The 25319-nt window shown below is 63.8% G+C and overlaps 6 protein-coding genes across 8 annotated transcripts; 2 read left to right on the forward strand and 4 right to left on the reverse strand.

Annotated features, from left to right (window-relative positions):
- Positions 1 to 27: 27 nt before the first annotated feature.
- LOC148054228 (uncharacterized) lies at positions 28 to 6634 on the reverse strand. The gene is made up of 5 exons (XM_087770521.1): positions 6278 to 6634; positions 5651 to 5754; positions 1756 to 4659; positions 1203 to 1411; positions 28 to 731 (listed from the first exon to the last, which is right to left on the reverse strand). The coding sequence occupies exons 1-5, from the start codon at positions 6453 to 6455 to the stop codon at positions 662 to 664; spliced, it is 3465 nt and encodes a 1154-aa protein (XP_087626647.1). The 5' UTR covers positions 6456 to 6634; the 3' UTR covers positions 28 to 661.
- Positions 6635 to 6750: 116 nt separating this feature from the next.
- IFI35 (interferon induced protein 35) lies at positions 6751 to 9863 on the reverse strand. The gene is made up of 9 exons (XM_087770535.1): positions 9795 to 9863; positions 9595 to 9705; positions 9164 to 9322; positions 8739 to 8852; positions 8301 to 8445; positions 7953 to 8086; positions 7577 to 7766; positions 7203 to 7309; positions 6751 to 7015 (listed from the first exon to the last, which is right to left on the reverse strand). The coding sequence occupies exons 1-9, from the start codon at positions 9807 to 9809 to the stop codon at positions 6824 to 6826; spliced, it is 1167 nt and encodes a 388-aa protein (XP_087626661.1). The 5' UTR covers positions 9810 to 9863; the 3' UTR covers positions 6751 to 6823.
- Positions 9864 to 10560: 697 nt separating this feature from the next.
- RPL27 (ribosomal protein L27) lies at positions 10561 to 12668 on the reverse strand. Its single transcript, XM_087770595.1, has 5 exons — positions 12591 to 12668; positions 12406 to 12488; positions 12040 to 12209; positions 11349 to 11459; positions 10561 to 10650 (listed from the first exon to the last, which is right to left on the reverse strand). The coding sequence occupies exons 2-5, from the start codon at positions 12484 to 12486 to the stop codon at positions 10602 to 10604; spliced, it is 411 nt and encodes a 136-aa protein (XP_087626721.1). The 5' UTR covers positions 12487 to 12488; positions 12591 to 12668; the 3' UTR covers positions 10561 to 10601.
- A 359-nt stretch (positions 12669 to 13027) lies between these two features.
- On the reverse strand, positions 13028 to 17318 carry RUNDC1 (RUN domain containing 1). Its single transcript, XM_087770584.1, has 5 exons — positions 16995 to 17318; positions 16355 to 16513; positions 15891 to 16089; positions 15521 to 15628; positions 13028 to 14508 (listed from the first exon to the last, which is right to left on the reverse strand). Exons 1-5 carry the CDS (start codon positions 17316 to 17318, stop codon positions 13643 to 13645), a joined length of 1656 nt encoding a protein of 551 aa, XP_087626710.1. The 3' UTR covers positions 13028 to 13642.
- On the forward strand, positions 17297 to 19681 carry PTGES3L (prostaglandin E synthase 3 like). 3 transcript variants are annotated; one of them, XM_087770592.1, is made up of 7 exons: positions 17449 to 17717; positions 18014 to 18127; positions 18237 to 18303; positions 18615 to 18713; positions 19066 to 19155; positions 19262 to 19315; positions 19463 to 19681. In XM_087770592.1, exons 1-7 carry the CDS (start codon positions 17710 to 17712, stop codon positions 19472 to 19474), a joined length of 444 nt encoding a protein of 147 aa, XP_087626718.1. In that variant the 5' UTR covers positions 17449 to 17709; the 3' UTR covers positions 19475 to 19681. The 3 variants fall into 3 exon arrangements, 1 of the variants encoding a protein (XP_087626718.1); XR_015707572.1 differs by lacking the exons at positions 19066 to 19155; positions 19262 to 19315; positions 19463 to 19681 and having other exon boundaries at positions 17297 to 17717; positions 18237 to 18419; positions 18615 to 18731; XR_015707573.1 differs by lacking the exons at positions 19066 to 19155; positions 19262 to 19315; positions 19463 to 19681 and having other exon boundaries at positions 17297 to 17717; positions 18237 to 18419; positions 18556 to 18691.
- Positions 19682 to 19810: 129 nt separating this feature from the next.
- Positions 19811 to 24617, forward strand: AARSD1 (alanyl-tRNA synthetase domain containing 1). The gene is made up of 12 exons (XM_087770588.1): positions 19811 to 19946; positions 20020 to 20142; positions 20221 to 20380; positions 20881 to 20938; positions 21293 to 21449; positions 21543 to 21659; positions 22346 to 22476; positions 22656 to 22722; positions 22917 to 23008; positions 23477 to 23531; positions 24117 to 24211; positions 24385 to 24617. Exons 1-12 carry the CDS (start codon positions 19908 to 19910, stop codon positions 24518 to 24520), a joined length of 1230 nt encoding a protein of 409 aa, XP_087626714.1. The 5' UTR covers positions 19811 to 19907; the 3' UTR covers positions 24521 to 24617.
- The last annotated feature ends 702 nt before the right edge of the window (positions 24618 to 25319 follow it).

The following is a 25319-nucleotide window of genomic DNA, read 5'->3' on the forward strand; positions in this document are numbered from 1 at the left end:
CAAGGCGCGAACAACCACTACTGAAAATGTGGGAATAAGTCTTGTTTATTTGTGTTTCTCCACTTAGAGACCGTCCAAGCCTGTGTATTCTCAGGGGAGGCAGCAGTCCCGGGCGCCGCGAGCTGTCCGTGCCCTCCCCAGGGGCGCTGCTGGCCCCGCGCAGGGGCTGGGGGGCTGGGGCTCGGGGCTGTCTGCTGGAGGACTGAAATGGCTGCGTGAGCAGCTGACGTTAATGGCAGCTCGGCTCCGGCCCTGGCGGCGGCTCAGCTGGAGCCTGCCTGTAGCGGCCAGAGGTGGAGACTTCCAGACGCTGGGGCTGGGCTGCGCGCAGGCTCCTGCCTGGGTTTGGGTTTCCTGCTGGAAGCGGCGGCGGGGCTCAGCCTGGAGCTGGTGTTGAACCAAGCTGCGTAAGGGGCTGGGGAGGGCCCGCACCCAGGCGCGGCTGGAGTTTCGGGGAAGCCCCGATCCATGCTGAGGCTGGGGGGGTGGGCGGAGGTGCTGCTGTCTCTAACGTGCAGATTTCTGGCTACCTCTGGAGACACGGGAGCTCCCTGGACAAACACCAGCTTTTTCCTGAGCTGTCTGTGTTAAGCTGCAGTTTTGTCAGCTGGAAAGGAAGGCGAAGCGAAGGCACGGGCGGTGGCTGCTCAGGCAGGGCGTCTCACACAACACCCAGTTTCTTCAGTACTACGCAAACCTCCCGGAGATACTGGGCGTCCGGATAGCCGTTCCTGTGGGGCAGAGGGAAGCGCTGTAAATCCTGCTGATGGTGCTAAAACCACCGAGGGGAGCAGCCGTTTATTTTTGCCCCATCCCTTCAACAGGGGCTGAGGGTGGAAGTCCTGCTCCCTGGGAGCTGCCGCTGCCCGCAGGCACAGCTTGCACCCAGAGCTGGCTGCAGAGCGCCATCACGGGAGAAGCCAGGAAAGCTGTAAGTGAACAGGGCCTTGAATTCTTGTCCACGGGGAGCTTATGGGTGTGGGATGGGCAAGGGCGTTAGCTCCAGCTGGAGGGTGCCAGGGCTGTCTGCCACACCACAGCTGCCCTGCGAGCTAAAGCAAAGGGAGCCACCAACTCTGCCACTGCAGGAGCCTGGAAGAGCCACCCATGCCAGCATTTGTCAAGCTGGAGCCCATGGTTCTTCTCCTCTGATTGCTAAAAAGACCCACACACCTGGAAGCTTGGGATGAGCTGGGCCATACCTGGCTTTGCCTCCATCCCAGGAGGTTTTGTGTGGGATAAGGCCCCACGTCACTCGTTCCTCTCCGTTGCAGGACTTGATCTGGAATGTCAGCCCATGCTCAAACGCTTTCTTCAGCAGCATTGCCGTCTTCTGCCCTTCCCTGTTGTCAGGCAGGAAGGCATAGAAATACCCGCCTTTGTAAGGCTGTCCTGGGCGGGGGTCACCAACCTTAGGACAGGAAAAAAGCATTTTAAACAACAACCTGAGCGCTGTGCCTCAGAGCTGGCTTCTGAGCTTCTGTCCAGCTCGAAAATACACCGACAACTGTGGCCCGCAGGGGCTGCTAGTCGCTTTGCACTAAAACCAGAGGTCACACGCTCTTCAAAAGCAGCAAGCTGCTCCCAGACCTGGTGTGGGGCTTGCTGCCTTCCACGGGGCAACACCTCTGCTGCTCTGTGTGTGGGGCACGGAGCGGTAGCTGCTCCCCCACCTTCCCCCTGCCCCAGCCACACTGACAGAACCCATTGCACGTCCTGCAGCGGGATGGGGAAGCCCCCGAGCTGCGTACCTACCCCTTGCACGCCGTCGGGGATGTTGTAGGTGACCTGGAGTGTTGGGTCTCGATAGTAGCCAGGCAGATTCTGAGACAGGGAGGAGATCTTGAACGTCCCTGAGATCTTGCGGCTTGGGGCAACCGAGGAGGAGCTGCAGCAAGCTGGCTGCATACTGTCCGCTGCAAAACATGTCCTGCACAAGGCGTGACCGCAGGGGCCCTGGCAGGTCACACCTGAGCCCTGGCAAGCATCACACTGGCCCAGAGGGGTCTTGCCGCTTTCCTGTCCAAGGCTGGGGCCTCTTGTCTGCTGTGACGAGAGGTCAGGCTCCTCCTGCACGTTGCTCCTGCCCGTTGGGAGCAGGGCCCGTTCCTGGCCCCTGGGCTCTGCTGCAGGTGAGTGTTCGGCTGCAGCCGCAGGCGGCTCAGCAGCCGTAGCCCTGTGCAGCCAGGTGGGCAGGGAGCGAGGAGCGCCGTCTGCTGCAGGCGCTGGCGACCGCAGCTGTCCCATCACTTCACTGTGGCCTCCTCTGCTCTTGTCTCTTGCAAACTGGAATTTGTCTGGCAAAACCTGCTTTAGCCGTGCAATGTCAGGCTCCCCCACAGACAGTTTTGTCTTCGGCTGCTCCTGGGACTCCCTCAGACCAGCAGGACTTGGCTTATCCACTACGCCAGGGCTGAGAAGGCTGCTTCCTCCCTGTGCAGCCCCAGGATCAACGTGGTCGTTGGCCTCCTCCTGCCCCAGGGCCTGCTGGAAGCTCCAAGGGCTGGGGGACCTCTTTTCCTCAGCCTCTGGCAGCTGCAAAGCCCTGAGCTCATCTGCGTGGTCTGCTTTATCGCTAATGTTCAGGTGCTGCAGGTCCATCTGCAGGGACTCCAGGCTGCCGGGAAGGGCAGCACCCAGCACCGTGTCCTGGCTTCGGCTCAGCTGGGTGACACCTGCGTGCCCCGTACTCTCTGGTCCTGGAGACGAGGATGAAGACTTCAGGGCATGGAGCCTCCTGGAAAAAAACATGTGGAAGGCCTCAGTCACTCCTCGCAGCACCTCCTTGGGGTAGGCAAGATACAGCTTGTACTTGTCTTTGCTGAGTCCAACCTGGAGGGATGTTCCTCGCAAGAGGCTGCAGAGTTCACTCAGGGCACTGTCATCCGGACCATCTACAGCGAGCTCCGAGTAGCTCATACTCTGACACACAAGGTCAGGACACTGCTGCACAAGAGCTTCCACCTTCCATTTAGCCTGCAAAAGCTTGCTCCTGTCCGCAGCCCGCAGCGTCAGCACCGTGCAGTCCCCAGCACGATGCTCGGAGATCTGCACGCCTCCACCCCTGCACAGCTCGTCAACAGCAGAGCGGCAAACGTCTTTCAGGTAAGACCACTGCAGGGAGTCCAGGCTCATTTCTTCACTCACCCTACTGCCTCCACCGCCTGCCCTGCCAGCGCTGTCGCCTTCCTTCGACCTCGGCAGGGAGAAGCTGTTGGAACGTCGCAGCAGAGGCCTGGATTCAGAGGGTTTAGAGTCTAACGCAGGAGGGGTCCTTGTCACGTCAAAGGTACTAGACGTGCTAGCGAGGGGGTGGTGCTTGGTGGGACCTGAGCCTTGAGAGTCCCCAAGATGCTGCAAAGTGCCGTTGTCTTTGCCCCCAAAGGGAGACAGAGCCTTGCGTCCTGCAAGCCTGGCACCCCCCTTCACATGGTCCCGTTCTTTGGGGTCCTTCGGCTGAGACCCTGCTGCTGACCCCAAAACCACATCTGTTGTAGAGACACGAGGCTGGTACTGCTGGGGTGGCGCGGCTGGCTCGCTGGGGCCGAGAGCATCTGTCTCTGACGAGTGCTTTCCAGAAAGCTGCGCCTGTCCCACCGGTGCAGAGTCCTGATTCAGCAGGAGGCCCCGGCTGGCCTGAGACCCGTCAGCTTTCAGAGGGCCGAAGTTGGCAGCTAGCCTGAGCTCAGCTTTCTGCTCCAGCCTGCCTGGGCTGAGCCTCGAGGCTGAGGTGTCCGCAGGCGCTTTGGGCTTGTGCAGCGCAGCCTCTGTGGTGCGGGAGGTTGCTGGGTGCAAGGGCAGGGAGCTGCTGAGCCTGCCAACCGTCTGTGCAGCACCTCTTCTGGTGCTGAAATCCTGAAGGTACTGCTTGGCCTGGGAGACATCAACAAGGTTGCCAATAAGGTAAAGCTGCTTCTCGTCCTCATGGCAGAGCAACTGGGGATACAGTTCCTGCAGCTCACGTGTCAGAGCCCTGAGTGCCTGGCTGTCCATCTCCAGTCCTCCCTTAGTGATCTTCTCCTTGCGCAAGCTCACCTCCAGCTGCTGGTAAAGCTGCTGCAGGGCCAGCCGAGCCTGCCGCAAGGCGTCCATGTCCCCAGGCACACCTGCAGATGGCTGGAGGTACAGTATGGCGATGCCATCGCTGCTAACATCCACCACATCCACGCAATGCTGGCGTAGCACACCTTGGTACTCGGCAGCACAGAACCTCTGCATGTACAAGCAAATGTCCGAGTCCATCACTAGGGAAAAGTCCTCCAGCTGTTCCACAGCTTCCCCATCCACTGGGCCCCGAGGCGATGGGACTTTAGCTGCCTTCTCACACACTTGGTCCCAATTCGGCAGCTTTGCTGCCTCCCGTGCTGCCTCAGCCGAGTCGGGCGCTTGCTGGTGCTCATGCAGTCTGGTCTCTGTGGCCAGGTGGCTGGAAGCTGGCAGGAGGATCTCTCCGGCAGGTTGGCTCTTGAGGTTCAGGCTGCCCAGCAGGTCTCTGCTGAAGGCCTGCAGCTCAGTGAACGGTCCCTTGACCACGCAGTGCGTGTTCTTGGAGTCGAAGCTGAGCTGCACATTGCTGTAGCCTTTATGCACGTTCTTCAGGAGGGTTTTGCCAGCAGGAAGCTTGCCGTAGTCAACTACCAAGCAAGCGCGTATGAAGATCTGCAAGCAGACAGCAAGGGAGTGAGAGAACAAGGACCAAAAATAAGCCCCCTCCAAGGCACAGGAGGAGGCAAATGCACCTGACACTCGCCACAGCCCCTGCATTACTGGGACAGAAGCGACGACGTGATCTGCCACCGTTCCCTCTCAGCATCCTGCTCTCAAGGGAGACGGGAGCATAACACAGGCAGGCCTGAAGGACCCAGCCAGCCCAAGCACCTCTTGGACCACGCACCCATAGTCAAAAGCCTTCTGCAAACCAGGAACGCGAGGGGCGAATCGCACAGAGACGTGGCCCCACTCCTGCATGCCGGGAGCTCTGCAGAGAGCCCAAACCCAGGACATCCCCTGTCCCTTCTGCATCTGAAATGCAGTTGCCCTCTTGCTCTCCCAGAGCTTCAGCTGCAGACCCTCCAGCAGTCCGGCACCGCAGGCTTGCAGAAAGGTCTGCAATGCCGGGCTAACTCCCGCGCCCTTGTTGTCAGTGCTCAGACGTGAAAGCACGAGACGTGGCCACTGCCGTACTCCCTTGGAACTGGAGGAAGAGGCAAGAACCCTCCAGTGCCTCCTAGACACCAGCGTGTCTGTCTCCCGAGAAGGAGAGAGGAAAAATACACCGTGCGTGTCCAGCTAATGACATGGCCTGCAGCTAGCGGCACGGCAGAGGCATTAACAGGATCCCCCGTGTGCCACCAGATGGGCTGGGAAAACGCGCCCCTTCCCTCCAGCCCGACTATTCTTCCTTGCTTTGACAGGCACAAACACCAAACAACCGAGCGCACAGCCTGCCTGGCGGTCCCTGTGTTATTAGCACAGAAAAAAAGAATTCCTCATTTGAATATGAATAAAAATGGATTTGCTTTAAGCCTAATTAAGACTAAGGGAGGGAGCGAGGTCTCCCTTCCCGCACGTCTGCCAGGCACGGAGCCGGTCTGGTTGCCAGCTGGGGCTGTCAGGGCCGCGCGGGCAGGAGCCACCTGCTCCTCGCTACCTCGTCGGGGCTCAGCTCCGCGACGTGCGCCGTCACTTCCAGCGGGTATTTCTTCTCTCCGATCGACAACACGTGGTTCTTCATCTTCAGGATCCTCTGGGCCACTGGGTGGGAAAAGCCAAGAGCCGCCCGCGTCAGCCCAGCCCTGTGCCGAGAGGCAGCAGCCCCGTACCTGCCCGGAGCACACGGGGCAGGAGGGCAGGGGACGGGGCTGGGTGCTCGGGGGTGGCCAGAGCCCATGGGCCAGGCCCGGCCACGGGGGCAAGCAGCCCAGCCGCGGGGGCAAGCAGCTCGGCCGCGGGGGCAAGCAGCTCGGCCACGGAGGGCAAGCAGCTCGGCCGCAGGGGCCAGCAGCTCGGCCGCAGGGGCCAGCAGCCCGGCCGCAGGGGCCAGCAGCCCGCCTGCGGGGGGCAAGCAGCCCGGCCACGGGGGCAAGCAGCCCGGCTGCGGGGGCAAGCAGCCCGCCTGCGGGGGCCAGCAGCCTGCCGGCGGGGCGAAGCAGCCCGGCCGTGGGGGGCAAGCAGCCCGCCTGTGGGGGCCAGCAGCCCGCCTGCGGGGGCCAGCAGCCTGCCGGCGGGGGCCAGCAGCCCGGCGGCGGGGGCCAGCGCGGCCCGTGGCGGCCGTTACCTTCCAGCGCCTCGAAGGTGACGAGGGCGCCGGCCTGGGCGCCGGGCAGCACCCGCACCTCGGCGATCTCGCCGCCGCCGTTGCGGGAGCGCAGGAAGTGGATGGTCAGCTTGTCGGCCGCCCGCTCGGGGGGCAGGTCGGCGGGGAGGCCCCGCACCCGCACCGTGCGGCCCGCCATGCCTGCGCCGCGCCCCGCCGCCTCCCCCGCGCCGCGCCGGGCGCTCCCCCGCCCCGGGACCCCCCGCCGAGCCCCGGCCCCGCGCGGCCGCGAGCACCGCGCCCCGCTCCGGCCCCGCCGCCGCCGCCGGGAAACGAAAGCGAAAGCGGGGCCGCCCCGCCCCGGCCGGCACCGCCCCCGCCCGCCCCCGGTGCCCGCAGAGCCCCCGGCCCCCGCCCTCCCCGCGGCTCCTGCACGCAGGGCCCGTCCCGTCCCGTCCCGTCCCGTCCCGTCCCCATCACGACAGACGCGGCGCTCCCGGCAGATGCTTTAATCCCCGCTGTGCCCGGGGGCCAGCGGCCACACGGGACTCCGCCGCATGGGGCTGACTAGCCCGCGTCCTCCGTGAAAACGGCCACCGCCTGTCGTCCCAGCGGGACGTAGGCGAGGGTCTCCACCTCTCCCCCGCCGCGGCTGGCCTTCTGGAAGTGGATCTCCAGGGTGTCCCTCATGGGCTCCTCACCCAGCACGTCTGGGATCCCCGAGAGCAGGACGGTCCGGGGGCAGCGGGAGGGCTGGAGCTGGGCAGAGCCGGGGTGAGGCCACGCCGCAGGGCAGGGGTCCCCTCGGGCGCCCGCCGGGCAGGCAGCAGCGCGGGAACGGCGCCTCGGGCTGCGCGGCAGCGTGGGGAGCGGGGCTTCGGGGGCCCCCCGCGCTGGCTCGCCTCGGCCTGGCAGGTGCTGCTCGGCACCGGCTTCACGCCCTTACCTGCAGGTTAGCGATGTCTCCGCTCACGTGCGGTGAGATTTTGAGATCGTATTTTCCTTTCCCAAGAAGCACCTGGATGTGTCCCCTCGCAATTAGCGGCTCTGCCACTGCAGATGGAGAGGAAAGCCCTGAGCCGCCCAGGCTCCTGCTGAGCTCCCGGGGAGGTTCTGGCCCCGGCCCCGGCACCCAGGCCGGCACCGCCCAGCCCCAGCTGCCCTGCACCGGCAGTCTCAGGGGCAGCAGGACAGCCCGGGCTCGCGCTGCCTGCCCTCTTCCCCACAGACACCTGCTCTCGGGAGACGACCCGTGCCCTGCCGAGGCGGCTGGGCTGCTCCCCCTGTGCCGGCAGCCCAGGCTCAGCACGCCCCACGCACCTCCGTCCTGCGCGAAGGTCAGCACCACCTGGCCGGAGTCGTCCAGGAACTCCCTGCTCTCCACCTCACCACCCCCGTTCTTCGTCTTGCTGAAGAAGAGCTCCAGCTTGTCCAGTAGTGCTTCCTCGGGGATGCCCAGGCTGGGCAGGTCAGACACGATGATGCTCCTGCTGCTCCGAGTCAGCCCGATCTGCGGGTGGCACAGGCCGGTCAGCACAGGGCAGGGCCGGCCCCAGAGCTCGGGGGAGCAGCGCGGAGCTGCGGCGTTCATGCACTGAGCGGGGCTGGTACCGGTGACCGGCAGAGGCGGTGGAGCAGGGTGCGGCAAAGCTGTCGTTCCCTGCGGCGTGGGGAGCAGCGGGCTCTCGGGACCTACCTCCAGGACAGATGGCAGCAGTACGTCCACTGGCGCTGCCTGCACTCGCACTCTGCAGCGGTCGAGCTCCTCCAGCTCCTCCCCGTTGCTCAGCTCCACCGTGTGCTCCTTCATCTCTACAATCCTCTGGGCCACTGCAAGCAGGGAGAGCCCCAGCACAGGGCATCGACCGCCTGCTCCGAGCATGCGGGACAGGGCACGGGGCCGCTCACGCTTTGGGGCACAACCCCGCCCGGCGCCGGCAGAGGGGCAGAGCTCCGAGGCCTGGCCCAGAGAGGGGACGCAGGGCAGGCCCCAAAGCCGATCGACCAGGACACCTGGCCGTGGCAGCGCTCTTCTCGCTCTTACCCTCCGCCTTCTCAAAGACAACGAGAGCTGAGCCCCCCAGCAGGGGGTAGCGGATCAGGGGGGTGAGCATCAGCTTGTTCATGTCCTCCTTGTTTGTCACAAGTCCCTTAAACACCATTTTCTTCTCCGGCAAGGCAGGCAGCATCTAGGTTCAAGTACACAGACCGCACCTGGAGGAGACCGGGCCCCGCACAGGGCCTGTCCCTGCCAACCCACAGACTAGAAACAAGCTCTTGGCTCAAAATAAACAGCCTCAGCAGAGTCTCCTTTAGCGTCTGGCTGTGCCTGGAGTCCCAAAGCCACAACTGGAGCTGCTGACCCTGGCAGAGGAGGCACCCGCTAGCAGGACCGTGCCAGTCGTCACAGTGCCCAGCTGCGGGCACCTGCAACCCCCAGCGCCCTTTGCCTGCAGACCCGAGTGCCCACACACGCCGTTACCATCACCGGATCCTGCCGGAGGACCCTCTTCCTCGCCTCTTCCAGTTTCTGTTTCAGCACCTGCTCCTCCTGCCTCAGTCTGTTCTTCTCCTCCTTCGCCAAAAGAATGTCCATCTGGGAGGGAAGGAAGAGGGGGCAGCAAGGGAACCGCCGGCCCCGGGGGCCGCAGCACGCTCTCTGTTTTAAGCCCAGCGCTGTTCTTGGACACGGCTCTGCCCACACGGTTTTTCTGCCCTTGACTGCCTGCAGCCCTCCCCTGGCTCGCCGCGGCACCAGCTCGCTTCTCGGCACAGGCCCGATGTGGCGTCCCGTGAAACCGCCACCGGGTCCAGAGCAAAGCGATCTCCGGGCAGTGAGCCCAGCGATGCAGCCCCACCGCCCACTGCCGCCGTTCCAAGCCCAAGACAACTCCTCCGGCCACCAACCTGGCAGGACATCTCTTCATCTCTGTTAAAACACAATTGTTGCTCAAGATTTTTATGAAGAAGTTCTCCCTCTTTCCTCAGCTCTCGTGTCCTTTGCTCTGTGGCTTCCTTGGCCATTCGTAGCTCCGCGTGCTCTCGCTCCAGAGCTCTACAAAGCTCCTGTGAGAGGGACCATCAGACAGCGGGACCCTGCGGACGTCGTGCCACCCCCGCCGGCGGCCCAGCCCTAGCACACGTTTGGGAAGGAGCGGGGCTGCTCCCCGTGCGGAGCCCCAGACCCCCGTCCCGGCTCTCAGCCGCGGGGGACCCCGGCTCTACCGCTCCCGGCCCCCAGTCCGAGGGAAAAGCCGCGGCTCAAGCTCACAGCCCCGGCCGGCGGGGCGGGCTTGGGTCCGACCCAGCCCAGCTCCCGGGGCCGCAGCGGGACGCACCTCGCAGCGCTCCGTCTCCTGCCGGACTTGCTCGGGGCTCGCCGCCGGGCCGCCGTCCTCCGCGCCGCCGTCCTCCGGGCCCTCGGGGCCGAGCAGCCGGACGAAGGAGCACTGCGGGCAGGGGGTCCCTCAGCCGGGCCGCCCCGGGCCGCCGCGCTCCCCGCTCCCCGCGCCCCGGCCCGCGGGTCCCAGCCCCTCACCTCCTCCGCCTCCATCCCGGCGCCGCCGCGGCCCCGCGCCTCCTCCCGCCTCGCTTTCGGTTTCGCTTCGGCGGCGCGGCCCCGCCCCGCTCGCCCCGGGCGGCCGCAGAGGCCCCGGGCGGCGGCAGAGGCCGAGGCCCCGGCCCGCACCACCGAGACGCCCCGGGCAGCCGCACCCCGCCACTCGCCCCCCGCGGAACCCCCGGCCCCGGGCGGGCAGGGACCTTCTCCCCCCCGGCCCCGCCGCCCCGGGGCGCCCGGCCCTCGCCCGATCCAGAAGGGATCCAAGAAGCAGGGGACAAGGCCCTCGGCCGCACGGCGTGGCCCGGGGCCGGCCCCCGCAGGGAGAGGAGCCGGGCTCAGCGGCCCCGCGGGTCCCCTGCACCCCAGGGCCTTCCCCGACCTGCGAAGGGAACCACAAACGCGAGGCTCGACGGCACCAGTCCCCCCCCGCCGCCGTTTCTCAGCCAGAGAGGAGAGAAGCAGGCACCCGGAATTACCCATCCACCTTCCCTCTCCCGCCCACTCCCACAGGGATTACGGCGGTTTTGGGACCCAGATTTCCAGCAGGAATGACAAATCTCCCGTGGGAAGGGGGAGCAGCCGCCCCAGGACAGCGGGTCGCGCCGTGCGTCGCTCCGCAGAGGCGCTGGCGCCCGCCTGGGCTGCAGGGCCCTTCCCAGCTGCAGACACAAAGCAACAACGTCCCGCCAGCGAGAAAGGCCCCGCAACGCTTTCTGGTTTTTCTAATACCACAAAACGAAACGGTTTTTAATAAACATTTATTGATGCAACCTCGTTACACCTTTAGAACCGCAGCTTCTGGAAGAACCACTTATTCTTGCCTGTCTTGTACCTGAAAGAGGAGCAGAAAGGTTGGAGGAGGCCGCGAAGCAGCAAGCCGCAGCACAGCACCCGAGCTGTCCGCACCCCCCGCGGGCAGGACCGGCCCCCGCCTGGCCCAGAGGCGACCCCCCGCCCTCTGCATCCCGGCTGCACCCAGACCCGCTGTAAGCGGCCAAGGGGAGCGAGCGCCTCGGGGAGCCACCGCGTGACGGACGCCCGCGCTCCGGCGGTTTGCACCCCAAGGGATGAGCAGCGCGGCCGTCCCACCAGACGCCTCGTGCGGAGAGCGGCCCACGCTCAGGGCAGAGCGCGATGAAGAGCCAAAGGCCGCGGGCTGCCCGCCGCCGCCCTGCGTCCCGCTGAGGCTGCGCGGCTCCTCCCGCCGAAGGAGGTTCCGAGCAGAAAACCGAAAAGAAGGACCGCCAACCCCAAGGCTCCGGGGCAAAGCGCCAGCGCGGCCCTGCCCCACCAAGCCCCGTGACAGACAGCGGATGAACTGGCAGGGAGACGCCAGGAGATCGTCCTCTGGCACCAGCAAGGCCCCGCTCGCGCCGGCACGAGGCTGCAGCGTCGCCACGAACGTCAGCCCAAGCCTGCGGCCGTTCAAGTGTCCGACGCGTGCCTCACCCAGGCTGTGGCACAGCCGCGCCGAGCCCTCGCCACAGGGCCGGGTGCCGATGCCGCTGAAGAGACGAGCTTCCGACTCACCTTTCCTCAAACTTCACCTTGGCTTCACGTCTCGCTTTGCGTTTTAGAGCGGGGTCCCGGAACACGTCCTTATTGACCACTGTTTTGTCCAGCGGAATGTCGACAGAGTACCTGGGCGAGAGAGCAGCAGGGCTCGACACAGCCGCGGCCCCCGGCACAAGGGGGAAAACGCAGCGGGCAGCCCGGGCCGGTCAAACGCACGTACTCCTGCCAGGCTAAGGGGTTACAGCTCTCGGAGCCCTCTCGGCTCTGGAAGTCACCGAAGCACTACAGCATCCAACGACGTTTAATTCAGGCCACAAAGGGAACGGCTCCGTGCTTCCCGAGAGGCACGCAGCTCTACCCAGCGCGCTGCGTCCGGCGGCCTGCGCCAGCGCCACGGGGGGGAGGAAACATCGCAGGGCCCCCGCAGCTCCGCCAGCGCCCCCAGCCCGCAGGGCCCCACCGCTGACGCCCCGGCACCGAGGGGAAAGCCAGCGTGCCTGGAACAGCCGCCGCTGCCCCGCTTCCGCGGCTCCCCAGCATTTCCCCGCAGCCTCGCCCCCGCGTCCCTGGTTTTGCAGCGCACACCCCGCCTTCGCTCAGCCCCGTCACTACGGCCCCCGGCGACTGCCAGCGCCCACCGGAGAACGCACGGGAAGCAAAAGGCAGCCGAGACTTCTCCGGTCCCGCCCCCCGGGGCCGCGCTCACCGGGTGGGCATCAGGTGGTTGTAGTTGTAAACCTTCACGAAGGACTTGATCTTGGACCTCTTCGCGATCTTCTTCTTGCCCATGGCGGCGGTCACCTTCCGCGGGTAGCGGTCGATGCCAGCCACCAAGGCGTGGCTGTACGGCCGGTCCGAGGTGCCGTCGTCGATGTTCTGCAACAGACGGAGCGCAGCCGGCGATGGCACCGCGGAGCGCCGGCCGCGGGAGCGGGCAGCAGCCCCGCTCCTCCGGGCGCCTCCAGGAACGGGCGGCGGCAGCGCCCCGGGCCCCCGCCCGCCCCGCGGGACCCCCCGGGAGAGGCGCCCGGCGCCGCCCGCGGGCCGGCAGCGAGGGCGGCCCCGCGCTCACCTTCACGATGACGGCCTTGCGCCCCGAGTAGCGGCCGGCCAGCACCAGCACCACCTTCCCCGGCTTCATGAACTTCCCCATCCCTGCGGAGACAGCACGGGGCACTCGCAGCCGGGCCCCCGCCGCCCCCGGCCCCGCGGATGGCGGCGGATGGCGGCGGATGCCGCGGCCGGCCCCGCACTTACCGACGCTCCCGCCGCGATGGCGCCCAGACCGGAAGAGGAAGCGGCCGCCGCGCCCCCACCTTTCACCCCGCGTTACCTGTGCGTCACTTCCGCTTCGGCCGCCGACAGCCGCCCGCGCATGCGCCGCGCCACCGTGCGGTTGCCGAGCGACGGGCGCCGGTGCCGGTCCCCGCCGCCGCCCCCCCCCCCCCCCGTGCCTCCCGGCTCCCCCCGTTCCCCCCAGGGACACAGCGCCCGCGCGGCCTTCCCCGGCGGCGGCGGCACGGCGGGGCCCGGGCGCAGGGAGCGGCCCCGGCGCACGGAGCCCGGCCCCGGCCCAGCGGGAAGCGCCGGCCGTCTGAACCCCCGTTACGAACGCGGCAGAGCGGGCACAGCCGCGGCGCAAAGGCCGGCACCGAACACAAATCACGACACCGGGGGGGTTCTCCCCGTGCAGGCACTGGCTGAAGCGATTTAATGCATCCCCCGGGAACACCGGGCCGAGGGCTTCAGAGCGGAGCCCCGGAGGGAGCCGCCGGTGCCGGCCCCGCAGGACGTGGCGGCCGCCGCGGAGGGACGAGGAGCACAGCGCCCGCGGCTCTGCCCCGTTCCACACCCCCGCGCTGGGGAGGGCAAGTCACCCGCCACCGGGCGGCCCCGCGGCAGCCAGCCACCGGCCAGCCCGCCCGGCTCCTCCCGCGAGAGGCCTCCGTTAAACCACAAACTTTGAGAAACAACGGCGCGGAGGCAGCGCAGGGGCCAAGCTGCACGGTGCTGGGGGCTCTCCCCCGCCCGCAGGCTCCGCACACCGACCGCTCGCCGGCATCCGCTCACAGCGAAGCCGTCTTGCTCTTCAGAGCTGCACAAAAAGGGGAGGGCGAGGTGCGTACAGCGCGCAACCTCCAGCAGCTTTGCAGTTGTAAAACACAGATTTCCAGCATCAAGACACCATACGATTTCCCTAAAAGCAAATACCAATTTCAAAGAGCTAAACTTGGTCTTAAAAAAGCCAGGCTTCTTGAGCCCGACAGCTGCCTACTTGTGGAAAATGGATGATCTACAATAAAAACACATCAAAAAGCATCTTTGATGTTTTTCAGCTGCCGGACAGCCAGGTCAACCGGGAGGTTGAATTTCAAGTTGCTCAGGCGACTGAGAACGTTGAGCGCGCCCTCGAAGCCTGTGTTTGCCATGTAGCTCCACGGCTGGTAGTGGGATTGCACCAGAGCTCCAGATTTGCAGATCAGATTCACCCAGGAGACGAGGCGCTGCTCGTTGAGCGCCATACACACCAGGGCTTTCAGCTCAGAGTCCGCGCTGCGCTTGAAGGGGTCGTGCTCCGTGAGGACGGTGTGAATCGCCGTCAGCAGGCTCTGCTTGGGGGTAATGGCCACTCCTCCTGTCACAGGCAAGGCAAAGGACTGGGAGAGCTTGCGAGCCGGGGATTCCACGAAGGCTTGTCCATTCTTAGTGTTGTAGTATTTGACAAAGAGCTCCCAGGGGTGCATGGTCTGCGGGGCGGAGGTGAAGGCAGGGATCAAGCACGCGATGGGTGCCAACACCAGGCTCATTCCTTGAGAGGAGGCGTAGAGCCCGTGAGCCATCAGGTCTCGCAAAGCGATGGTCAACTCCTTCCGCACAGCCAGAGTCAGCTCATCCCTGCCTCCTAGGGGAACGTCCTGCAGATCAGAGGAACTGATAACGTGGTCTTCCTGCTGGTGTTTCAGAGCCAGCTGCCTCACCCGCTCCACTGACAACTCCAGTTTCTTAATTAAGGGGGAATAGTCCTTGCTGGCTTGGTCCTTCTGCCAGAGGGTGCGAGGAATCTGACCGGTAGCACAACCAAACTGACTGAGAGCAAATATTTGTAGCACAGCAAGCATGCGACGCATCAGGTGCAGCCCCGTTTCTCGCATCTTCCTGGCATCTTCTGGGTTCACTGATCAGGTTAGGAAAGACAAAAAAAAAAAAAAAAAATTCTCGTTAAGGAATCAACAGCTCTGCTCTTTCACGCACACAAAGGGAGCGCAAACGTCTGCTCCTCCTCTGCCGCGGATTCTCCTTCTCCTCGGGAGCTTTTGTCCCTAGGACTGCCGCTACTTTTTCTAGTTGCAAAGCACTGAAGCCAACCAGAAAAGCAAACGTTTGCATGGCCTGTTCTCGCCAATCAGGTCATCTTACAGAGAAGAAATCCTACAACAGCCTTCCTAGGGGGCACATACACAGTGAGGAACGATCATTCTTTAGACACGACGATATCGCACGGGTAATTAGGAGACATCAAAACCTTTGCTGAAGGAGATCGCTGCCTGCCTTCAAGAAGCGTCTTGTCTCAGCAGGTGAACGTACACTGCCTACTCCTGATGCCATTATTAAATTCAGTTTGCAAGGGAAGCCACACTGGGTACGGCCCAAAGTCCATCCGGGCCAGTATGCTCTCTCACTAGCAGCAGATGCCCCAGATTACAGAAGGTAAAGATATTGTATTATTTCCTCTAGTATGCTATTCTAGCTCCAAGAAATTCCTGTGATAAGTAGACAAGTCTCAAATTATAAGGAACACTGGGTCCATCCAGCCCACTGTATCAGCTCACAGAGCTAAGAACGCAAAGAGCGTGAACCACAGCGCAGCCCAACTGTGTGTCCACGACGAGGCTGCTCGGTCCGTCCCCGTTTTGCGCTACCAGAAGTTCCTCCTATTCCTGATCTCAGCTGAGGGGCAATCCCACCCTCGGGGCCACACCTTCACGTTCCGTCACTACTCGAATGATCCCGTGGAGGAAGAGTAAAGGAACTGGACACAGGCCTTCTGTCAGCGGGAGGAGGAAAGAACAGAAATCAACTGCCAGGAAAAAAGCAAAGCAGCCTAGCGTGACTGGTTCGTGCTTGCCGAACCTCAGACGAGCGCCGGCAGGAGCAGTGCCGGAAGCCCCGAGCCAAGCAGTGCCCACCTCTGTTTCCAGAAGGCCGCGTATTTGGTTTGCAGGAGCCACCGCCATCTTTTCTGCCTGCACATTCACAGTGCCCATCTTCCGCCTTCCCAGAGCTTCCAACTTCATCTAGAACAAGAATTTCACACTATTATTTCACACTTGTGAATCCAAGCTGCCTATCCCAAGTATTAAGGTCAATATTCCTTAGACCTCTCTGCACCTTTTTTGTCGCTCTCTCGTCCTCCCCGCCGTCACTTCAGAGCGATCTGTACTTCCCTGTGACCCAGAAACCCTTCCTGAAGCCCCTGCCAGCTGGGACCTCCCTCCTCATAACTGTCAGGGAATTACAAGGCAATTCAGCCTGCTCATCTGAAACCGCAGCACTGACCCTGAATGAAGTTGATGAACATTTCGAGGTCCCTTATCTGCGTCTTCAGTTGTTCCACCAGCTGCTCCTTCACCCTGGCTGGGTTCACAATCTGTGCTATGGCAGCATCCACACGCTGTCGCAGCTCCTCTGGGGAGAGTGTTGCGATATCTTCACTCAAGTCCATGTCCAGCTTCTTTATCAACTCATTTATAATCATCTGCAAAACACGAGTTAGCGGCATGATTGCGCCGTGTGGCGCTGCTGCCCACGAGCTTCAAAATATTCATTTACCTTGGAAACGGGCTGCCTTTTCTGCACATAAAATTGCAAGAGAAGACACGGGACAGGTTTACGCACGCAGGCAAACTACTGACGCTATTACAGCTGCTGGCGAGAAATAAGGCCTGACCGGCTCCTGCGGTCTATAAGAGGCTCGCAAATGCTAAGAAGAAATACAGGCAGAGGGACTCTGCGAGCCTTACCCGTTGCCTTTCCATAACCACAGACTGTGGCAGAGAATCGTAGCTGCCCTCCTGGTAAGCAAAGGTCTCCAGGTCGTCCAGCTGTGTCTTGAGCTGCAGGATCAGCTCTCTCTGCTTCTCCTTCTGGACCTCAGTTTGCTCCTGCTTCTCTCGCTCACTCTGAGAAAAAGTTACCAGTAAATAAAATGCAAGATTTACTGCCATAGCCAAGCCCCAGAGAACGGGATCGCGGCACGAAGAGCGTTTCCTTCAGTTCGTCCGCTTGGCTAGTGAACACTGCACGCCGGCCTGAGAAAGAGATGTGCCCGTGCATCGAGGGGAGGCCGCAGCCACACCGCCTCACTGACGAGGGACGAGCCTCCCCGGGCCTGCTGCAGGCCAACCCCGTCTCGCAAGGCCGGGACGCAGGCAGCGCGGGTGCTTGCCTCGGCCGCGGGGCTCCCCTCCGCGCGGCCCAGCGGCGAACGGGCCGCAGCCGCCGCTAACGGGCGAAAGCGGGGACCGACCCCGGGGCAGGGAAACTGCGCCGCGCCGTCCTCCCGCAGCAGACGGCCTTCCCTCGCCCCAACAAAGGCCGCGGCTCTGGACGCGGCCGGCGCCCCCCGCCCCGGCAGCGGGTCCCGGCGGCGGCGGCACTCACCGGGGCGCCGCCGAGGCCCGGGGCCAGCGGCGCGGGGCAGCCGCGGAAGGCGAAGTCCTCCAGGTCGCGGAGCAGGCGCTGCTGCTCGGCCGGCCCGGCCCGCGCCACCTGCCGCAGCCGGAACTGCACCTGGGCGAAGTGCGAGGCCAGCGCCAGCAGCGCCCCGTGCAGCCGCCGCCGCTCGGCCCGCAGCCGCGGCACCGACTGCGGTGACCCGCCCGCCGCCTCCTCGTCCTCGTCCTCCTCCGCCGTCGTCGCCGCCGACACGGCGCCTACCGGCGCCCAGCGCTCCCCGGGGCCCAGCGGGCCGCCCTCCGCCTCCATGGCCGCCACTGTCGCTACCGGCGCCGCCGCACCGCCGCCATCTTGCCGCCGCGGCGCGGGGCGGGGCCTGGAGCGGGGCGGGGTCTGGCGGCGGCGGGGCGGGGCCCGTGCGGCGCCACAGCGCCCCCAGGCGGCCCGGCGGAGGCGGGGCCGGGGGTCCCGGGGTGCCGCGGGGAGGGGGGGGGGGCCGGGGCCCGGGGCCCGGGGCCCGGGGCGGGGCTGGGCTGGGCCGGCGACCGGGCCGCGAGGTGGCCACACCGCGCCCGGCCCGATCCGACCCGACCCGACCTGCCCGGCCCGGCCAGGCCCGGCCCGGCCGACCCCCGCTCCCGGCCCCCGCCGACAGCCGCGCCCCCGGCCCGAAATAGCGCGGGGCGGGGCCGGCAGCGCCATGGCGAGGTGAGCGCGTCCGGACGGGAGGGAACGGGGCGGGCAGCGCCCGGGCCCCGGGGCAGTGCCCGGTCGGGGTCTCGGGCGCTCGCCCGGAGCCTGAGGCGCCACCGGGCAGGGCCCCCCCGGCCCGGGGCAGCGGCGCCGGGAAGGGCAGGGGGGAGCGGGCAGGCCGGGCCCCGGGGCGAGGGGCCGCGAGGGGGGAGCGGCTCGGCCCGGTGCAGGCCTGGGGCACCTCCCGCGCCCGTCCCTGCCGAGCCCCCGGCGGCACCAGGGAAACGCCCGCGGCTCTGCTCTTTCCCGAGGCAACCCGCGAAGACGCTGTGGTACGACCGCCCGCGGTACGTCTACCTGGAGTTCTGCGTCGAGGACAGCAGGGACGTTAAGGTCGTCATTGAGGACCAGCGGCTGGCGTTCAGGTGAGCTGCCGCTGCCCCGGGGCGGTTCGGGGAAGGGGGGAGCCCGTCAGAGCAGGGCACGCGTGGCCTCGGCCCTCTCCTGAGCCAGGCGGTTACGCTGTTTTGGCAGTTGCAAAAACGCAGACGGCGTGGAGTTCTACAACGAGATCAACCTGTACGCCAGGGTCAACTCCAAGGTGAGGCTTCCCCCCAGCAAACTGTTCTCCGACATCCTGCAGCAGGCTCAGAGTTAAACCCAGCCTGTGCAGTCTTGAGCACTGAATCCTGCCTGTTTCCCAGGAGCGTGAGCGGGGTGAGCACAAGCCTGGGAGCCCTGGCCCTGGGCCTGGCACTCGCAGTGCTGCGCGGGGCCAGAAACGACTCGTCTCCGTGGTTCTGTGTCCCACAGCCTGCACGTGGCTGAGCTTTAACCCTGTGCCTGTCCACAGTGGATTACAGAGAGGGGTCCGGCAGAGACTGAGGTGAGGCACCCGCGATCTCTTGGCAGGACTCACGGGAGAAGCGCTCCGACCGCTCCATCACCTGCTTTATGAGGAAGTGGAAGGAGAAAGTGGCCTGGCCCCGCATCACCAAGGAGAACATCAAGGTGCGTGTGGCGCCTGGCAGCCAGGACCAGCCTCAGGGCGTGCACTGGCCCCACACAGCGCCTCGCGGCTCCCGGGGACCAACCTGCCCCCAGGACAACGGGCACCCCGACACGGAGCTCCCCAAAAGCCCGACCTCACGGTCGCCGCCGGTCCAGGGACCTCTGCCCTGTGGGAAGGCTGCGGCACCCCCGTCCCTCGATGCCGGCAGGGTCAGGACCAGCGCCCACCGGCAAGGGGACAGAGCCCCCTCCTGCCCTTCCCCAGCCCGCCCGGTCCCCACAGAGCCCTCCCGGGGCTGCGGGGCCCCTCCGCGCTGCTCCCTCCCTCAGGGGACGCTCGCTCTGCCCGCAGCCGGCCTGGCTCTCCGTGGACTTTGACAACTGGCGAGACTGGGAAGGGGACGAGGAGGTGGAGAGGGCCATGGTGGAGCAGTACGCGGAGGTGAGCCGGGCCGCGGCCTCGGGGTGCCGCGGCAGGCACGGGGTGGGCGCCGGGGGCGGGGGAGCCGGGCGCTCGCAGCTCCCACGGCGGCGCCTTTCCCGCCCAGCTCCTGGAGAAGGTGACGGACAAGGGCCCCCCCCCGGCCATGGACGACCTGGACGTAAGTGCGGGCCCCGAGCGGCTTCCCCCGCCGCCGCCGCACGCTGCGGCCGCCCCCGCCGGGCAGAGCGGAGCCCCCGGCCCGCCGCTCGGGCCGGTGCCCCGGGGGCTGCCCCCTTCCCTGCCGCCTCGCTCCTCCCTCCCGCAGGACGACCTCTGAGGCCCGGGACGCCGCGGCCGCAGGAGGCCTCCCGGGGCGCCGGCAGCACGCACCGGCCGGCAGCGCGGGCGCGGCTCCCCGAGGAAGCGGAGCCGCCCCGGCCGGTTCCCCGCGGAGCGTGGCGGGCCCCGACCCAGGAGCCCTCCGGTCTCCCCGTGCCCGTTACCCGCAGGGGGCTCGGGGCAATAAACGTGAGCTGCCGCCGCCGCCGCCGCCGTCTGCTGTGCGCTCGGGCCGCCGCCACCCGCCCCGCCTACCGGCGGCCGCGACCGCCCGCCCCGTGTCCCTCCGCGGCCGCCGTCGCCCGTCCCCGTGTCCCTCCGCGGCCGCCGCCGCCCGTCCCCGTGTCCCTCCGCGGCCGCCGTCGCCGCCAGCCCCGTGTCCCTGCGCCGTCGCCGCCGCTCGTCCCCGTGTCCCGGCCGCCGCCGCGGCCATGGTGTTCCAGTGCCAGCGGGACAGCTGGGCCCGGCAGGTAGCGGCGGGAGAGGCGGGCGGGGCGCGGGCGGCGCGGGCCGTTCCTCACGGTGCCGCCGCCTCTGTCGCAGTTCGCCACCAGGGTGGTGTCGTGCCGGGCGGCGGAGCTGCGGCCCGAGGGCGGCGGGGAGCCGGTGCGCGGGTTCCAGGTGGTGCTGGAGGACACCATCCTCTTCCCCGAGGGCGGCGGGCAGGTACGGGCCGGGCCGGGGCGGGGGGCCGGGGCCGGGGCCGGGGCCGGGGCCGGCGGCACTGACGCCCCGTCTCCGCAGCCGGACGACCGCGGCCTCATCGGCGATGTCCCGGTGCTGCGCGTCACCCGGCGGGGCCCCGAGGCCGTCCACTTCGTGCAGGCGTCGCTGGAGCCGGGCACCGAGGTGCTGCTGTCGCTGGACTGGGAGCGCCGCTTCGACCACATGCAGCAGCACTCAGGTCCGCGCCCCGGCCCGGCCGAGGGGCGCCGGTAACGCCGCGCCGCAGGGGCGGCCCCGTCTGCCTTCCCCCGGGCCCTGGGCTGGGGCGAGCGCCCAGCCTGTCCCCACCCGCTCAGGCGAGGGGGAAGCCCCACAGCTCTGCGCCCACGGTCGTCCCCAGTCCGTCCCCGGGGCCGCTCGGGACGGCAGGCGCCTCCGCTGCAGGCTCTCCCTGGCCTGCTGGCAAACCCACTGCCAGCAGCTGTGGAAGGAGAAGCTCAACCTGCTTCGAAGCCTGCAGCGTGCGCCAGGCTGCTCTCAGGGCCCCAGGGCCCACCAGGCGGCGGCCGGCTCTCCTGCTGCCCCTAAGCCGTAGCCTAGGCCCCACCGCGCCGAGCGTGTGCCCGGGCGTTTGCAAATGTCACAGGGAACAGCAGCAAAAAAAAGTACAGTCTGGCTGGAAATCTCTTTTCCTGTGTCCGGTGGCACTCAAAGCTGTTGCTTGCACGTCTCTTCCAGGACAGCATCTCATCACTGCCATCGCAGAGCAGATGTTTGGATTCAAGACAACTTCATGGTGAGCAGGGAAAAGGCTCCTTTTGTCCCCAGTCTTACTTTGTTTGGCGCGTGCCACTGTGCTGGGCCGCAGGGAGCTGAACATCAATAAATCAAAAGCAGTTTGCCCTTGAACGTTTCACTCGAGCTCAGGGGGCCTGGGAGAGGTGACTGAACTGCAGAGAAGCTGTGCAAAGCATTTGCTCTGTCTTCTCCCCCTCCAAGTGTTCGGTGTGCGCCTGGTGCTCTGTAAAGTCAGGGAGGGGAGCGTGTTTCCTTTCACCGCGTTCCCAGCAGTGGGGTGACGCTTGGTGCTGCGCAGAGGGACCTTCCAGCTGGTCTTCGCTACAGCAGCAGATGTTCTTCATCGGTGCAGGGAGCTGGGCCGTCAGCGAAGCGTCATTGAGCTGGACACCCCCTCCCTGACAGCAGAGCAAACAGAGGCCCTGGAGAGGAGTGTGAATGAGAAAATCCGGGAGAGGGTGCCCGTGGTGGTGAGGGAACTGGCCGCAGATGACCCCGAAATCGAAACTGTGAGTGGTGGGGAGAGAAACGATGATATCCGTGGGACCAAAATAACTGCGGTGTGGATGTCGCCTCGTTTGCCACTGTCCTCCTCTTGCTAGGTGAGGAGCCGTGGATTGCCAGATGACCACGCGGGGCCAGTGCGAGTCGTTGACATCGAAGGCATAGACTCCAACATGTGCTGTGGGACTCACGTCTCCAACCTGAGTGACCTGCAGGTGGGGGCGGCAGCTGAGCTGCCTTCGGGAGCCTCGCTCCGCGCGTTCAGACCTGGCACAGAAGTCCCTGAGAGCCGGGGTCTGCTGGAAGTCGTCCCGATGGTAAAGGGGGCGGGGGAAGCCCCGTGCTGGCTGAGCCCAGGGGCCGCACGCAGGCCGGCAGCCTGTCCGGTCGGTCCGGCTCCTGCCTTTGTAACAGCGCTCGGCCCTTGTCTGTAGCAGTGGTATTTTCTGAACTGCGGTGCCTCTGCGGGGGCGCGTGGTGTATGGCCGGTTTGGCGGTGCGTTGCTGGGCTGCTAGCCGTTTGTTTCCTCTGCTTAAAGCTCCGATGTTTTTGGGCGTTTGTCATGAATGAGAAAACCTCTGCGCAGGGAGGTGGAGATAAAATTCTAGAGCTGCCTTTAAGCGTTTCTGTCTTTTCAGTCATTTGTTGGGTCCGTATCCCAGCAGAGACATCCAGATGCGCTGCAGAGTGCAGCCCGTGACTAGCAAATTGTGTTAATTCCACTGTATCACCATCCTTTTTCTTTTTTTGTATGTTGACCTTACGGCTGCCTTTGATCGTTTATTTTCACTGGCAGAGAGCCAACACCCACAACAAGGCATAGTCTGGTAGGAACTGACCGCCTGCGCGAGTATAAGCAAAGTACTGTTCTGTTCTGACCGGGGTGATTTTCTTTTTAAGGTTATTAAACTCCTTGGCACAGAAAAAGGGAAAAAGAACAAAACCAACTTGGTTTTCCTGGCAGGAAACAGAGTGCTGAAGTCAATCGAACAAAGTCACAGTACTGAGAAGGCTCTAACCTCACTGCTCAAGTAATACCCTTTCCACTTTGTTTATTTCACCTGTACTGTTCCTTCTGACAAATAAATACCCCGTAAGCCTCAGGGCACCTCCACGCGGCGCCCTCTGTGATGGTATCTGCTTGTGCTCCTTTAAGAAATCCTTTCTTTGTCCTTCAGAGTGGCGATCCAAATTCTCCTTGTTCTTTCAGAAATGGGCCAGGTGAGCACGTAGAGGCTGTGAAGAGACTGCAGAGTTCTGTGAAACTGCTTCAGAAGGTAGGAGGGTGGCTGAGGAAAGCAGATGGTGGCTGCTTCCCGTAGACCTGAGCTTTTGTCGTGATAACTGGGAACTGAATCGTAGGCATCAGGTTTTGTGGATGTTATGAAGACTGCTCCCATCTCCGGGAACACAACTCGGTGTTCACGCTGACTTCTCCATCTGCAGCACAGTTCATTTGCTTTTCTTTCAGAATAACTTGAACCTGCTTAGAGACATGGCTGTTTTGATAGCCCGGGACTTCAAGAGCAAACCTGTTCCAAGTCAGCTGTTTGTGTTACACAGGTATGGGGGAGTTCAGGGAAAAGGGCAAAATGCTCTCTTAGGCGTTTTGTGGCAGTTGCATCTCTCTGACACCTCTTCAGGCTTGTTTCTCGAGGAAGACTATAAACAAGGTGAATAGAATATTAAACTGCCTCAGCCTGCTGGAAGGTTGTGGGTAACTCAGTCGCTGAATTCTTCTGGTTGTATAGCTAAGCCGTAACTGTGTCTATCTGATTTCTCTCTGCCCTTGATATTTTCAAATAAAACTGAGAAGCTCTGTTTCTTAAAGATAAACGCTTAAATAATTCCTAATATGTCCACAGGAATGCACAATGAGGATTCAGATACATAGAAAAAAACTAATTTCCATCCTAACAGCAAGAGGCCAGACCCCCAGGCCTGATCAGGCCTTCGGTTTCTGGTTGAGATTTTGGACTGTAGAGGGTATTTTTGCTTCTTTCTGAAGTGTTTTTTTACCCATCCATACAGGAAAGAAGGTGACTCTGAATTTATGAATATCATCGCTAATGAGATTGGGACAGAGGTGAGTCACTGCTGAAGACTAACCCGACAGCACTGGCTTTGTCTTCCAGCTGCAGCGCAGGCAGGGCCAGGCTGCTGTTCGTACTCGCAGCTTGTGCCTACGGGTCTGTTTCCTTTCAAAAGTTACATGAGGGTGCTGTCCCCAGCAGCCTCAGTCTGCAGGGAGTCCCCAGGAGCCAAGAAATACCACAGTGAACACTCAGAGCCCTGTAGAAGAGCCCGTCCCTCAGAGAGCTGTAGGCCCTCGCTGGCTGGCTTAGGACAGGGCAGGGCAGGGCAGGGCAGGGCAGACTATTTCAGTTGGAAGGGACTTACAACGATCATCTAGTCCAGCTGCCCACCGTATCCTTTTCACTTAGGATACCCCAGTACCCGTTCTGTCCCCCACACCATATGATTGAGCTAAAAGGTCCCAAAGCTCCCCTCCCTTTTACTTTCTTTAAATGGAGTCTCTGTCTCAGTAACGCCCACAAACTTCGGAACTGTTTGCACGCTTGGATGGGTCCTGTTGCCAGTGTCTGTGTCCTCTTCCCGGGCAAGGAGGGCACTGGTTACTCTGGAGCAAGATCCATCTCTCTGTCCCCAGGAAACCCTGCTGTTCCTGACTGTGGGAGATGAAAAAGAAGCAGGACTCTTTCTTCTAGCTGGACCTGGGGAAGCAGTTGAGAATTTAGGTCCCAGGTAACACGTTCTATGGTTTCTTCAAAATCAGTAAGAATTCTAACGCTGCAGACCGAGCAGCTGAGCGGTATAATGAGGGCGTGGATGCCGGTTTGCTCTCCGGAGCAGGATGGACCGGGCCACTCTCCTCTCCGCGGGTGAGTGGCCTTCAGCCTGCGCTGTTGTCACTGCAGGGTGGCAGAGCTGCTGGGAGGCAAAGGAGCTGGGAAGCGCGGCCGCTTTCAGGGCAAGGCAACCAAGATGAGTCGGCGAGGAGAAGTGCAAGCTCTGCTCCAGGAATTCATCAGCCATCGAAGCCCTGAAGCATAAAAACCAATTCTCCAAGTAGGGCTGTCTTCCCTGCTTTGCGTAAGCTCCACCAATTTCTCTCCCAGAGAATAAAGACGTAAAAACACCAGCTGGTGCACACAGGCTCTGCGTGAGCTCATTCGGTGCTCGGGGAAAACGGGGAGGGGGTCTGCCATCCGCGCTGTGCTGCAAGGGTTCTTTCATTTCCCCGGACAAATGGTACGCGTTCTGAAGGGATTAGGAGTCGTCGTTATTTAGCCGTTTTGCAGGCTCCCTGAAACCAAGAGGGGCCCTCCTGGTCGCAGTGCATTGTGGCTTTTTACTTTGCACCGGCTGCTGAGGAGTAATTGCTTTGCGACCGTATTTGTTTCTAATACGCTGGATGCATTTAAAAAGTCTGAATACTGGTAAGCAGCAGAGGGTTTGCGTATGATATTTGCCAACAAGTGCAGAGAAACTGAATCAAGCTTTTGCTGCTGAAATTTTGTAGGGAGAAGAAGGAATGAAATGTAGCCGGAGCCGGAGGGATGCTCAGACCAGTAAATCCCCCTTAAAAGACCAAACTAAGCTGGTCACCAGTTACAGCTGCCTGAGATAGAAGTGGGAGGCAAGAAAACAAGATGCTGTTGTCAAGCCTGAACATTTCCTTCACTTCTGTTGCCCTGAGCTTGAGCTTTCGTTGCCATTCTCTTCTCCCCAGCAGTGGCCTTTCCCCTGCTTCTGCAACAGTGTCTTGCGTTCGGCTCTTTTACGTGATAAGAAATAGCTCTGCAGAAAAGCAGTAGCGTGGCCCGAGCATTGCGGTGGACGAGCCCGGCTA

Source organism: Nipponia nippon, unplaced genomic scaffold (assembly GCF_047370975.1).
Source record: "Nipponia nippon isolate SJK-2023a ecotype South Korea unplaced genomic scaffold, ASM4737097v1 scaffold_32, whole genome shotgun sequence".
Taxonomy (NCBI): Eukaryota; Metazoa; Chordata; class Aves; order Pelecaniformes; family Threskiornithidae; genus Nipponia; species Nipponia nippon.

Coding starts and splice junctions, on each gene's coding strand:
- LOC148054228 (XM_087770521.1), bottom strand. CDS start 6,455: ATGGCGGGCCGCACGGTGCGGGTGCGGGGCCTCCCCGCCGACCTGCCC. Junction 4,660..5,650: donor CGGAGCTGAGCCCCGACGAG/GTAGCGAGGAGC, acceptor GTCTGCTTGCAG/ATCTTCATACGCGCTTGCTT. Junction 732..1,202: donor TGGGATGGAGGCAAAGCCAG/GTATGGCCCAGC, acceptor TCTGCCCCACAG/GAACGGCTATCCGGACGCCC.
- IFI35 (XM_087770535.1), bottom strand. Junction 7,310..7,576: donor GACCTTCGCGCAGGACGGAG/GTGCGTGGGGCG, acceptor CTCCATCTGCAG/TGGCAGAGCCGCTAATTGCG. Junction 7,016..7,202: donor GAGACATCGCTAACCTGCAG/GTAAGGGCGTGA, acceptor GGCTCTGCCCAG/CTCCAGCCCTCCCGCTGCCC.
- RPL27 (XM_087770595.1), bottom strand. CDS start 12,486: ATGGGGAAGTTCATGAAGCCGGGGAAGGTGGTGCTGGTGCTGGCCGGC. Junction 11,460..12,039: donor AACCACCTGATGCCCACCCG/GTGAGCGCGGCC, acceptor TCTCTCGCCCAG/GTACTCTGTCGACATTCCGC. Junction 10,651..11,348: donor AAGGTGAAGTTTGAGGAAAG/GTGAGTCGGAAG, acceptor CTCCTCTTTCAG/GTACAAGACAGGCAAGAATA.
- RUNDC1 (XM_087770584.1), bottom strand. CDS start 17,318: ATGGAGGCGGAGGGCGGCCCGCTGGGCCCCGGGGAGCGCTGGGCGCCG. Junction 16,514..16,994: donor CGGGCCTCGGCGGCGCCCCG/GTGAGTGCCGCC, acceptor ACTTTTTCTCAG/AGTGAGCGAGAGAAGCAGGA. Junction 14,509..15,520: donor GCGGCCTTCTGGAAACAGAG/GTGGGCACTGCT, acceptor TAACCTGATCAG/TGAACCCAGAAGATGCCAGG.
- PTGES3L (XM_087770592.1), top strand. Junction 18,304..18,614: donor ACGCCAGGGTCAACTCCAAG/GTGAGGCTTCCC, acceptor ATCTCTTGGCAG/GACTCACGGGAGAAGCGCTC. Junction 18,714..19,065: donor TCACCAAGGAGAACATCAAG/GTGCGTGTGGCG, acceptor CTCTGCCCGCAG/CCGGCCTGGCTCTCCGTGGA.
- AARSD1 (XM_087770588.1), top strand. CDS start 19,908: ATGGTGTTCCAGTGCCAGCGGGACAGCTGGGCCCGGCAG. Junction 23,532..24,116: donor CTAATGAGATTGGGACAGAG/GTGAGTCACTGC, acceptor CTCTGTCCCCAG/GAAACCCTGCTGTTCCTGAC. Junction 24,212..24,384: donor GTTGAGAATTTAGGTCCCAG/GTAACACGTTCT, acceptor TTGTCACTGCAG/GGTGGCAGAGCTGCTGGGAG.